Genomic DNA, 13,191 nt, shown 5'->3' on the forward strand with positions numbered 1-13,191 from the left:
AATGTTTACGCTCCTTACACCAAGCGAGGCGTCGTTTGGCATTTACCAACGTGATGTGTGGCTTATGAGCAGCCGCCCGACCGTGAAATCCAAGTTTTCTCACCTCCCACTCGCTTCCCACGCCCGGGTTGCCGGGTTCGATTCCCGGCGGGGTCAGGGATTTTCTCTGCCTCGTGATGACTGGGTGTTGTGTGCTGTCCTTAGGTTAGTTAGGTTTAAGTAGTTATAAGTCCCATAGTGCTCAGAGCCATTTGAACCATTTCACCTCCCACCTAACGGTCATAGTACTTTCAGTGGTCCCTGATGCAGTTTGGAATTTGTATGTGATGGTCTGGATACATGTCTGCCTATTACACGTTACGACCCTCTTCAACTGTCGGCAGTCTGTCAGTCAACAGACGAGGTCGGCCTATACGCTTTCCACTTCACTATCATATCGGAAACAGCGGACCTAGGAATGTTTAGGAGTGTGGAAATCTCGCGTACAGACGTGTGACACAAGTGACACCCAATCACCTGACCACGTTCAAAGTCCGTGAGTTCTGCGGAGCGCCCCGTTCTGCTCTCTCTCGATGTCTAATGACTACTGAGGTCGCTAATATGGAGTACCTGACAGTAGGTGGTAGCACAATGCACCTAATATGATAAACTTATGTTTTTGGGGATGTCCGGATTCTTTTGATCACACAGTGTACTTCATGTCAAAGTTTTATGAAAAGTTAATTTTATTATTTTTTTTTTCCTTTTTTTTAAAAGTTGTGTTAAGGTCTTATGGGACCAAACTGCTAAGATCATCGGTCCCTAAGGTTACACACTATTTATTTATTTATTTTTATTTATTTATTTGTTGTTCCGTGGGACCACATTTAGGAGAAGTCTCCATGGTCATGGAACGAGTCAATACATGAAATTATAACACGATTGTAGAAACAGATAAAATGAAATATAAGAAACATATTCAGGTGACAAGTCGTTAGTTTAAATAAAGAAAATCGAGAATTTAACACCGGAATTTGCTTAATTTTTTAGCTCTTCCAGGAGCTCCTCGACAGAATAGAAGGAGTGAGCCATGAGGAAACTCTTCAGTTTAGACTTAAAAGTGTTTGGGCTACTGCTAAGATTTTTTAGTTCTTGTGGTAGCTTATTGAAAATGGATGCAGCAGAATACTGCACTCCTTTCTGCAAAAGAGTCAAGGAAGTGCATTCCACATGCAGATTTGATTTCTGCCTAGTATTAACTGAGTCAAAGCTGCTAACTCTTGGGAATAAGCTAATATTGCTAACAACAAACGACATTAAAGAAAATACATACTGTGAGGGCAATGTCAAAATTCCCAGACTATTGAATAGGGGTCGACAAAAGGTTTTCGAACTTACACCATACATAGCTCGAACAGCCCGTTTTTGAGCAAAAAATACCCTTTTTGAATCAGAAGAATTACCCCAAAAAATAATACCATATGACATAAGCGTATGAAAATATGCGAAGTATACTACTTTTCGTGTTGAAATGTCACTTATTTCAGATACTGTTCTAATGGTAAATAAAGCGGCATTTAGTTTCTGAACAAGATCCTGAACATGAGTGGTTAGCACACTGGACTCGCATTCGGGAGGACGACGGTTCCATCCCGTCTCTGGCCATCCTGATTTAGGTTTTCCGTGATTTCCCTAAATCGTTTCAGGCAAATGCCGGGATGGATCCTTTGAAAGGGCACGGCCGATTTCCTTCCCAATCCTTCCCTAACCCGAGCTTGCGCTCCGTCTCTAATGACCTCGTTGTCGACGGGACGTTAAACACTAACCACCACCACCACCTGAACATGGGCTTTCCACAACAGCTTACTATCTATCCGTACGCCTAGGAACTTGAACTGTTCTGTCTCGCTTATAACATGCCCATTCTGTCTGATTAAAATGTCAGTTCTTGTTGAATTGTGAGTTGGAAACTGTAAAAACTGAGTCTTACTGTGATTTAGCATCAAATTATTTTCCACAAGCCACGAACTTATATCATGAACTACATTATTTGATAATGTTTCAATATTACACACAAGATCCTTCACTACCAAGGTGGTGTCATCAGCAAACAGAAATATTTTTGAATCACCTGTAATACTAGAAGGCATATCATTTATATAAATAAGAAACAGCAGTGGCCCCAGCACCGACCCTTGGGGAACGCCCCATTTAACAGTGCCCCATTGGGACTGAACATCATTACCACTCTCAATATTGCGGAGGATTACCTTCTGCTTTCTGTTCTTAAAGTAGGAGGCGAACCAATTGTAAGCTACTCCCCTTACTCCATAATGTTCCAACTTCTGCAGTAATATTTTGTGGTCAACACAGTCAAAAGCCTTCGTTAAATCAAAGAACACACCTAACGTTCGCAACCTTTTATTTAATCCGTCCAAAACCTCACAGAGAAAAGGGACTATAGCATTTTCAGTTGTTAAGCCATTTCTAAAACCAAACTGTACATTTGACAGCAAATTATGTGAATTTAAATGCTGCAGTAACCTTGTATATACAACCCTCTCGATAACTTTAGCAAACACCGATGGCATAGAAATAGGTCTATAATTGTCAACATTATCCCTGTCTCCCTTTTTATAAAGTGGCTTCACTACCGAGTACTTTAATCGGTCAGGAAACCGACCACTCCTAAAGGAAAAGTTACAGATATGGCTAAGTACTGAGCTAACATACGTGGAACAATACTTCAGTATTCTGCTAGATACCCCGTCATATCCATGAGAGTTCTTGGTCTTTAGTGATTTAATTATTAACTCAATCTCCCTCTTGTCAGTATCATGGAGGAGCATTTCAGGTAACAGTCTCGGAACACTTAATCGAACTTATGCTGAGGACGACACACACACCCATGCCCGAGGGAGGACTCGTATCTCCGACGGGGGGAGCCTTGCGGATCATGACAAGACGCCCTAGACCACGCGGCTACCAGTCGCACCAAAAGTGAATTAAAATATTTTTAAAATCCTTCCTGCCTACCGTCCATAATGAAACCTGGAACACTTGGTCGTGGGCAGTGGAGATCGGGTTGACAACCACTGAAACACTAATGATGTTCACAGTGGTGTTCATACTGCTGTGTGATGAAAATAGTTTTATAGATGCTGCCGAACTCCTATGGATTTGTCTTGGTAGGGGTAGATAAAGCACTTGGAATACAAGACTGGAATAAGCATTTCAGAAGAGCTGGTTACTAGTTTGGCTGAGGCTACAACCATTACGCATGGGGCATGTGGTTGTTCTGAGTATGTTAGACAGTCGTTAGTAAAACCTTCATGGGCCCCTAGCCGTCAAACGGTGCAACAGCGACATTTTTGTCACATATAAAAACTGTTTCTTTGCTACTATAAAAACACTAAAATTTTGTGAGTTGTGAATATGCTCATATTAATACCTCTGCTTGCAGAACGCCTTTGGGTTTCCTTATACAGTAGGTACTGGGAGATGAAGAAACTTACGCAGGTTAGAGTAGCATGGAGAGCTGCATCAAACCAGTCTCTGGACTGAATACCACAGCAACAACAACAACAACAACGACGATGAAGAAACTTACGCAGGATAGAGTAGCATGGAGAGCTGCATCAAACCAGTCTCTGGACTGAAGACCACAACAACAACAACAACAACAACGACGACGACATAAAGCTACAATTTTTTTTTCCTGGTCTGTCGGTAGGTGGCACGCTCAGTTTGCCACGACCGGGGATTTATCTGCGTGTGCAGCTGACGCATGTGTTTTTCTGGGGGTTGTCTGTCCGGGACGCAGAGTCTCTGGATCTGAGCCTGAGCTCGCTATGGTGGAGTCGGCATTAATCGATCCCTGATAGCATCAGTGGGCTGTGTGCGACAACTTTGCTGGCTGGCCTCAGCCAATAACGTAATGCAATTTTGTAAACGTCTCTATGGGAACGCCTCACTGTAGACACAGCTGTGTAGACGTCTTCTGTTTTCTCAAGCAGCCAATGGCGCTTCGCAGCTGAAAGCTGGCAACGGGCGCTAGAGCTGCCAGCTATTCCCTTACACTGTCTCAGCTACAGCTGTGGAGGTCTGCTCGCCACATATGGATGGCGGATGTTTACTTTGGAAAGCATGTCTGCAGTTACTGGAGAGTCGCCACTTCCCAAACACTATGGAGTTTGGCTAGGCCTGTTTCCTGCTACCTCGGTTGGTGGTCGTGGCAAAAATAAACGGGGCGTTATTTCTTGAGAGCGTTACCAAAGTGTCCAGCACGGTTCGTGAAAACCCCTGTGTTTTGCTATTGAGCTGGCCGTTGTGGCCGAGCGGCTCTAGGCGCTTCAGTCTGGACCCGCGCTGCTGCTACGGTCGCAGGTTCGAATCCCGCCCCGGGCATGATGTGTAAGATGTCCTTAGGTTTACGTAGTTCTAAGTCTAGGGGACTGACGACCTCAGATGTTAAGTCCCATAGTGCTTAGAGCCGTTTGAACCATTTCAGTTTTGCTATTGAGTTCCCTTATCGCGCTTTCCATAAGATAGCCTAGTTTATACTGCTGCTTGCTATTTGTCGAAACCCTTTAAGTTGATCAGCATCGCAGTAATACGAAGTTAGCCAGGCAGTATAGTGGTTGGCACATTGTACTATATACACTCCTGGAAATTGAAATAAGAACACCGTGAATTCATTGTCCCAGGAAGGGGAAACTTTATTGACACATTCCTGGGGTCAGATACATCACATGATCACACTGACAGAACCACAGGCACATAGACACAGGCAACAGAGCATGCACAATGTCGGCACTAGTACAGTGTATATCCACCTTTCGCAGCAATGCAGGCTGCTATTCTCCCATGGAGAAGATCGTAGAGATGCTGGATGTAGTCCTGTGGAACGGCTTGCCATGCCATTTCCACCTGGCGCCTCAGTTGGACCAGCGTTCGTGCTGGACGTGCAGACCGCGTGAGACGACGCTTCATCCAGTCCCAAACATGCTCAATGGGGGACAGATCCGGAGATCTTGCTGGCCAGGGTAGTTGACTTACACCTTCTAGAGCACGTTGGGTGGCACGGGATACACGCGGACGTGCATTGTCCTGTTGGAACAGCACGTTCCCTTGCCGGTCTAGGAATGGTAGAACGATGGGTTCGATGACGGTTTGGATGTACCGTGCACTATTCAGTGTCCCCTCGACGATCAGCAGTGGTGTACGGCCAGTGTAGGAGATCGCTCCCCACACCATGATGCCGGGTGTTGGCCCTGTGTGCCTCGGTCGTATGCAGTCCTGATTGTGGCGCTCACCTGCACGGCGCCAAACACGCATACGACCATCATTGGCACCAAGGCAGAAGCTACTCTCATCGCTGAAGACGACACGTCTCCATTCGTCCCTCCATTCACGCCTGTAGCGACACCACTGGAGGCGGGCTGCACGATGTTGGGGCGTGAGCGGAAGACGGCCTAACGGTGTGCGGGACCGTAGCCCAGCTTCATGGAGACGGTTGCGAATGGTCCTCGCCGATACCCCAGGAGCAACAGTGTCCCTAATTTGCTGGGAAGTGGCGGTGCGGTCCCCTACGGCACTGCGTAGGATCCTACGGTCTTGGCGTGCATCCGTGCGTCGCTGCGGTCCGGTCCCAGGTCGACGGGCACGTGCACCTTCCGCCGACCACTGGCGACAACATCGATGTACTGTGGAGACCTCACGCCCCACGTGTTGAGCAATTCGGCGGTACGTCCACCCGGCCTCCCGCATGCCCACTATACGCCCTCGCTCAAAGTCCGTCAACTGCACATACGGTTCACGTCCACGTTGTCGCGGCATGCTACCAGTGTTAAAGACTGCGATGGAGCTCCGTATGCCACGGCAAACTGGCTGACACTGACGGCGGCGGTGCACAAATGCTGCGCAGCTAGCGCCATTCGACGGCCAACACCGCGGTTCCTGGTGTGTCCGCTGTGCTGTGCGTGTGATCATTGCTTGTACAGCCCTCTCGCAGTGTCCGGAGCAAGTATGGTGGGTCTGACACAACGGTGTCAATGTGTTCTTTTTTCCATTTCCAGGAGTGTATATGGATCTGAGCACTATGGGACTTAACATCTGAGGTCATCAGTCCCCTAGAACTTGGAACTACTTAAACCTAACTAACCTAAGGACATCACACACATCCATGTCCGAGGCAGGATTCGATCCTGCGAACGTAGCGGTCGCGCGTTTCCAGACTGAAGCGCCTAGAACCACTCCGCCTCACCGGTCGGCGCAAATTGTACTCTCATTCAAATCCACATACGAACATCCCGGCTTAGGTTCTCCAAATCACTCCAGGCAACTGCCGGGTTGGTTCCCTTGAAAGAGCACGGCCGATTTGTCTCCACATCTTGACACAGCTCAACCTCGTACTCTGGTTCTAATGATCTCGATGTCGACGAGGCATTAAAACCTAATCTTCTTTTTTCCAGTAATAAGAACATTGCTGAGTTAGAAATAAACTCAGTAATAATTGGGACAGAATTTTGTGTATTTCCGTTTGTGAGAGATTTGCGTAAATGGTGTGTGTATTTTCTAGGTTTGCGCATCTTTAATATTTGTCATTATCAGTTAACACTGAGTGCTAAGGATATGCTTTACACTTAGTTAACAAACAGTCCCGAAATAGTGATATGCAGACATACAGATTTAGTGAATTCAGTGTTCCTGGATACACAGTACCAAAAGTGTGCCAAGAATACCGAATTTAAGACATTGCCCTTCACCATAGACAACGCAGTGGTCGACTACCTTCACTTAACGACCGAGAGCAGCGGCGTTTGCGTAGAGTTGTCAGTGCTAACAGACCGCAACACACAGAAATCATTGTGGGACTTACGACGAACGGTCCGTTAGAGCAGTGCGGGGAAATATGGCGGTAATGGGCTATGGCAGCAGACGACCGTCGCGAGTACTTTTTCTAAGGGCACGACATCGCTTTCAGCTCCTCTCCTTGTCTTTTGACCATATAGGTTCGATCCTAGTCGACTGTAAAACCGTGACCTGGTCAGATGAGTGCCGATTTCAGTAGATCTGGCGCTGACCCAACAATGCCGTGGACACATGTTGCCAACAAACTAAAAGAACTAAAGTAAACTCCGTCAGAACAGGCCTTGGAAGACCCAACGGTACCGACCGGCTGCCGTGTCGTCCTCAGCTCACAGGCGTCACTGGATGCGGATATGGAGGGGCCTCTGGTCAGCACACCGCTCTCCCGGCCGTATGTCAGTTTACGAGACCGGAGCCGCTACTTCTCAATCAAGTAGCTCCTCAGTTTGCCTCACAAGGGCTGAGTGCACCCCACTCGCAGACCGGTTGGTCACCCGTCCACGTGCTAGCCCAGCCCGACAGCGCTTAACTTTGGTGATCTGACGGGAACCGGTGTTACCGCTGCGACAATCCGATATGTTACTTACAAAGCTACCGGTGTGGGATCCGTACCAGATAGCGTTTATAGAAGAGATAGAGAAGATCCAACGGAGAGCAGCGCGCTTTGTTACAGGATCATTTAGAAATCGCGAAAGTGTTACGGAGATGATAGATAAACTCCAGTGGAAGACTCTGCACGAGAGACGCTCAGTAGCAAGCTACTGGCTTTTGTTGAAGTTTCGAGAACATACCTTCACCGAGGAGTCAAGCAGTATATTGCTCCCTCCTACGTATATCTCGCGAAGAGCCCATGAGGATAAAATCAGAGAGATTACAGCCCACACATAGGCATACCGGCAATCCTTCTTTCCACGAACAATACGAGACTGGAATAGAAGGGAGAACCGATAGAGGTACTCAGGGTACCCTCCGCCACACACCGTCAGGTGGCTTGCAGAGTATGGATGTAGATGTAGATGAAATAGATGAAAGCACTGTGAAATCTGGTGGTGGCTACATAATTGTATGGGCTGTGTTTACATGGAATGCACTGGGTCCTGGTTATGCTCAGCTAGTTGGAGACCATTTGCAGCTACTTATGGACATCATGTTCCCAAACAAAGATGCAGTTTTTATGGATGACAATGTGCCATGTCGCCAGACTGCAACTGTTGGCCCTTGGTTTAAAGAACTTTCAAGACAATTGGAGTGCATATATGGGCACCCAGATTACCCAGCATGAATCACATCGAACATTTGTGGGGCGTAACGTTGAGATCAGTTCTTTCACAAAATTCTGCAAATTCTGCACATAATTTAGCTATTATGGACGGCTACAGAGGCAGAATGGCTCAATATTTCTGCAGGGGACTCCCAAAGAATAGTTGTGTTCATGGCGCATCGAGTTGCTGCACTAAGATATTAGGAGGCACCCCATGACTTTCATCGCCTCAGTGTATATAGAGAGACTTTTGACGCTTGAAGTGCTATTCTTATTGTGATACCGATTTCTGGGTAGACAAAACTACTGTCGAATCCAGTAAGTGCCTCTGGGGTGATTTATAATGCTTATAGAGTTCAAAGAATTCGTTTGGTTTTAGTGAAAAGACAAATGGAATTTTGTGTCCTGTTACAGAATCTGTAATTTAAATTTTTGCTAATTTATTTGATGCACAGGGTGTCCTACTCAAACCTCCCTGACTTCAAGGCCCCAGGAGAGATAAACCACAGTAGATACGACAGTGAAAAATGCACCACATTGTAGAGGATCTCAAAGAATTTGTATTCCCGCGTCAGAAGTGCAAAGTATCGTCGCCAGAGCGCAGCATGGTCGCATGAAGTGAAAATGGCGACTCCACAGTGTGGTTTGCAGAAACAAAATCGCCGATTACTGTGTAAAGAAATTATCGTCGTGCGTATGAATGTGATCCACCTGATGTGAAAACAGTTAAGGAATGGTATAGGAAGTTTCTGGAAACAGAAGGTATTCGTAAACATCCTGGCGGTGCACTTTACGGAGTTTCAGAAGAGACGGTGGATGACATCAGACAAACGTTTCTCAGAAGCCCACATAAGTCAATTCGTCAAGCATCTAGGCAACTTGATGTACCTCGATCAACATTGCATCGTGTAGTTCACCAGCGTCTTCGTATGTCTGCTTACTGAGTGCAAATTCTGCAACATCTGACGCCAAACGACCAATCATGCCGATAACAATTTGCTGTGGATATACTGCAGCTTATTGATATGGATGCCAGCTTCCTGGAAAAATGTTTATTCTCAGATGAGGCAACCTTTCATCTATCAAGAAGGGTTAATAGGCATAATGTTCGGATTTGGGGTTTGCAAATTCGCACATTGTCATTGAACATGTTCGTGATAGCCCTAAACTAAACGTCTGGTGCTGGCCAATGCACCACAGCATTGTTGGACCGTTGTTCTTTGCGGAACAAACAGTGAATGAGTCACTGTATATGGACATGCTAGAGCAGTTTGTGTACCCTCTGATACAAGACTTGCAACTCAACATCATTTTTCAACAAGATGGAGCTCTGCCGCATTGGTCAACGGATGTTCGCAAGTTCCTGGATAATAAATTTCCCAATCGTTGGATCGGACATGGAGGACCCATTGCCTGGCTACCACGTCCACCCGACATTACGCCACTTGGTTTGTTCATGTGAGGGTTCGTGAAGGACCGAGTGTATGCGCCCAAAGCGGACGACATTCCTGCGTTGCGACATCGTATCACTAATGCGATTGCAACAGTAACAGAGGAAATGTTACAAAGAACTCGGCCAGAAATTGAATGTAGATATTCTTCGTGCTACAAGTGGTTCACATGTAGAGGTGTATTCATGATAAACAAATAAATTATTTGAGATGCTCTACAATGTGGTGCATTTTTCATTGTATCTAATGTGTCTTCTCTTCCTGGGTCTTTGAAATCAGTGAGATTTGAGTGGGACACCATGTATTTCTACATCTACGAGATTACTCTGCTATTCTCAATAAGGTGCCTGGCAGAGGGTTCAATGAAACACCTTCAAGCTGTCTCTCTACCGTTCCACTCTCCAACGGCACGCGGGAAAAACGAGCACTAAATTTTTTCTGTGCGAGCCCTCATTTCTCTTATTTTACCGTGATGACCATTTCTCCCTATATAGGTGGGTGCAAACACAATGTTTTCGCTATCGGAGGAGAAAACTGGTGATTGAAATTTCATGAGAAGATCCCGTCGCAACGAAAAACGCCTTTGTTTTAATGATTGCCACTCCCATTCACGTATCATGTCTGTTGCACTATCTCCCCTATTCGACGATAATACAAAACGAGCTGCCCTTCTTTGTACTTTTTCGGTGTCATCCGTCAGTCCCACCTGATGCAGATGCCACACCGCACAGCAGTACTCCAGAATAGGGCGGACAAGCGTAGTGTAAGCAGGCTCTTTGGTAGACCTGTTGCCCCTTCTAAGTGTTCTGCCAATGAATCGCAGTCTTTGGTTTGTTCTACCACAATATTATCTATGTGATCGTTCCAATTTAGGTTATTTGTAATTATAATCCCTAAGTATTTAGTTGAATTTACAGCCCTCACATTTGTGTGACTTATCGCGTTATCGAAATTTAGCTGATTTCTTTTAGTACTCATGTGAATAACTTCGCACTTTTCTTTAGTCAGGGTCAATTGCCACATTTCGCACCATACAGATATCTTATCTAAATCATTTTGCAAGTCGTTTTGATCATATGATGACTTTACAAGACGGCAAATGACAGCATCATCTGCAAACAATCTAAGACGGCTACTCAGATTGTCTCCTACGTCGTTAATAGAGATCAGGAACAATAGAGGGCCTATAACACTTCCTTGGGGAACGCCGGATATTACTTCTGTTTTACTCGATGACTTTCCGTCCATTACTACGAACTGTGACCTTTCTGACAGGAAATCACGAATCCAGTCGCACAACTGAGGCGATACTCCATAGGCACGCAGTTTGATTAGAAGACGCTTGTGAGAAACGGTGTCGAAAGCCTTCTGGAAATCTAAAAATATGGAATCAATTTGACATCCCCTGTCGATAGCACTTATTACTTCATGAGTACAAAGAGCTAGTTGTGTTTCACAAGAACGATATTTTCTGAATTCGTGTTGACTATATGTCAATAAATCGTTTTCTTCGAGTTACTTCATAATGTTCGTATACAGTATATGTTCCAAAACCCCGCAGAAAATCGACGTTAGTGATATAGGCCTGTAATTGAGCGGATTACTCCCCCTTCCCTTTTTGGGTATTGGTGTGACTTGAGCAATTTTCCCGTCTTTAGGTACGGATCTTTCTGTGAGCGAGTGGTTGTACATAATTGCTAAATATGGAGCTATTTTATCAGCATACTCTGAGAGGAACCTGACTGGTATACAATCTGGACCGCAGGCCTTGCCCTTATTGAGTGATTTAAGCTGCTTTGTTACACCGAGGATATCTACTTCTATGTTTCTCATCTTGGCAGTTGTTCTTGATTGGAATTCAGGAATATTTACTTCGCCTTCTTTGGTGAAAGAGTTTCGGAAAACCGTGTTTAATAACTCTGCTTTGGTGGCACTGTCATCAATGACTTCACCGTTGTTATCGAGCAGTGAAGGTATTGATTGCGTCTTGCCACTGGTGTGCTTTACATATGACCAGAATCTCTTTGGGTTTTCTGCAAGATTTCGAGACAGAATTTCGTTGTGGAAATTATTAAAAGCATCTCGCATTGAAATACGCGATGTATTTCGAACTTCTGTAGAACTTGGCCAGTCTTGGGGATTTTGCGTTCTTTTAAATTTGGCATGCTTTATTCGTTGCTACTGCGACAACGATCTGACACGATTTGTGTACCGTGGGGTGTCTGTACCATCACTTATTAATTTATGTGGTATATATCTCTCAAATGCTGTCGATACTCTCTCTCTTTGAAAACATTCCACAACTTTTTTACAGTTACATGATATTTTCCGAAAGAATAATGGATTTCTACTGTTAATGTTAAACCTCTGGTTTAGTCAGTTAATCCAGGTCCCATCTCCTTAAATTCCCACCTTTTTGCAGTTTCTTCGGTTTTAATCTACAGTTCATAACCAATAGATTGTGATCAGAGTCCACATCTGCCCTTGGAAATGTCTTACAGTTGAAAACCTGGTTCCTAAATCTCTGTCTTACCATTATATAATCTATCTGATACCTTCTAGTATCTCCAGGATTTTTCCATGTTTACAACACTCTTTTATGATTCTTGAACCAAGTGTTAACTATGATTAAGTTATGCTCTGTGCAAAATTCTACCAGACGGCTTCCTCTTTCATTTCTCAGCCCCAATCCATATTCACCTACAATGTTTCCTTCTCTCCCTTTTCCTACTCTCGAATTACAGTCATCCATGACTATTAAATTTTCGTCTCCCTTCACTACCTGAATAATTTCTTTTATCTCATCATACATTTCATCAATTTCTTCATCATCTGCAGAGCTAGTTGGCATATAAACTTGTACTACTGCAGTAGGCGTGAGCTTCGTGTGTATCTTGGCCACAGTAATGCGTTCACTGTGCTGTTTGTAGTAGCTTACCCGCACTCCTATTTTTTTATTCATTATTAAACCTACTCCTGCATTACCCCTATTTGATTCTGTATTTATAACCCTGTATTCACCTGACCAAAAGTCTTGTTCCTCCTGCCACCGAACTTCACTAATTCCCACTATATCCAACTTTAACCTATCCATTTCCCTTTTTTAAATCTTCTAACCTATGTCACGTCGAAATGAAGTGTAAGCTAGAGACAAATACAGATGGAGAGCTGCCAGCCAGTCGAAAGATCGAAGATGGAAAGTACACGAGCAACTATCGCAATTATCTTACGTGGTGTAGAAAATCACGGAAGATCTAAAAGTGAATATCTACAGGTGTTTTTTGTACCTGATTCCTCGAATGACAGTAGAGTCAACAGCCTTCGGTGCATAAACGTGAAGCGCGTGTATCCCAGAATCAAACTTACCTTTGATGTCGATAGGAGGTTCATTTGGTACTCCACTATAGCTGTTCGTAAAGTAATGAATTTCGTAAAGCGGCAAGAAAATAGCAGCTTCGTTGAACCAGACGTGGTAGTAGAAGCTGTAGAGCACGTCGGCGAGAGCGAACATTGACGACGCCTCTGGCTGTTGCTTCTCACACTGCGCGCTGAAGTCGTCGCGGAAGGCGAGGTACTGCCCGTGGTACGACAGCAGGCGATCATTCAACAGCGGCAGCCTGTTGACGCACG

At 45.0% G+C, this 13,191-nt stretch overlaps 1 protein-coding gene across 1 annotated transcript in view; it reads right to left on the reverse strand.

The window, feature by feature from the left end:
* Positions 1 to 13,191, reverse strand: part of LOC126210114 (uncharacterized) — an 86,895-nt gene that overhangs the window by 14,749 nt on the left and 58,955 nt on the right. Inside the window, exon 6 of the mRNA XM_049939258.1 lies at positions 12,928 to 13,178. Within this exon, the coding sequence (XP_049795215.1) occupies positions 12,928 to 13,178 (251 nt within the window). The remainder of the gene's footprint in view (positions 1 to 12,927; positions 13,179 to 13,191) is intronic.

The sequence above is a fragment of the Schistocerca nitens genome, chromosome 10 (genome assembly GCF_023898315.1).
Source record: "Schistocerca nitens isolate TAMUIC-IGC-003100 chromosome 10, iqSchNite1.1, whole genome shotgun sequence".
Lineage (NCBI taxonomy): Eukaryota > Metazoa > Arthropoda > Insecta > Orthoptera > Acrididae > Schistocerca > Schistocerca nitens.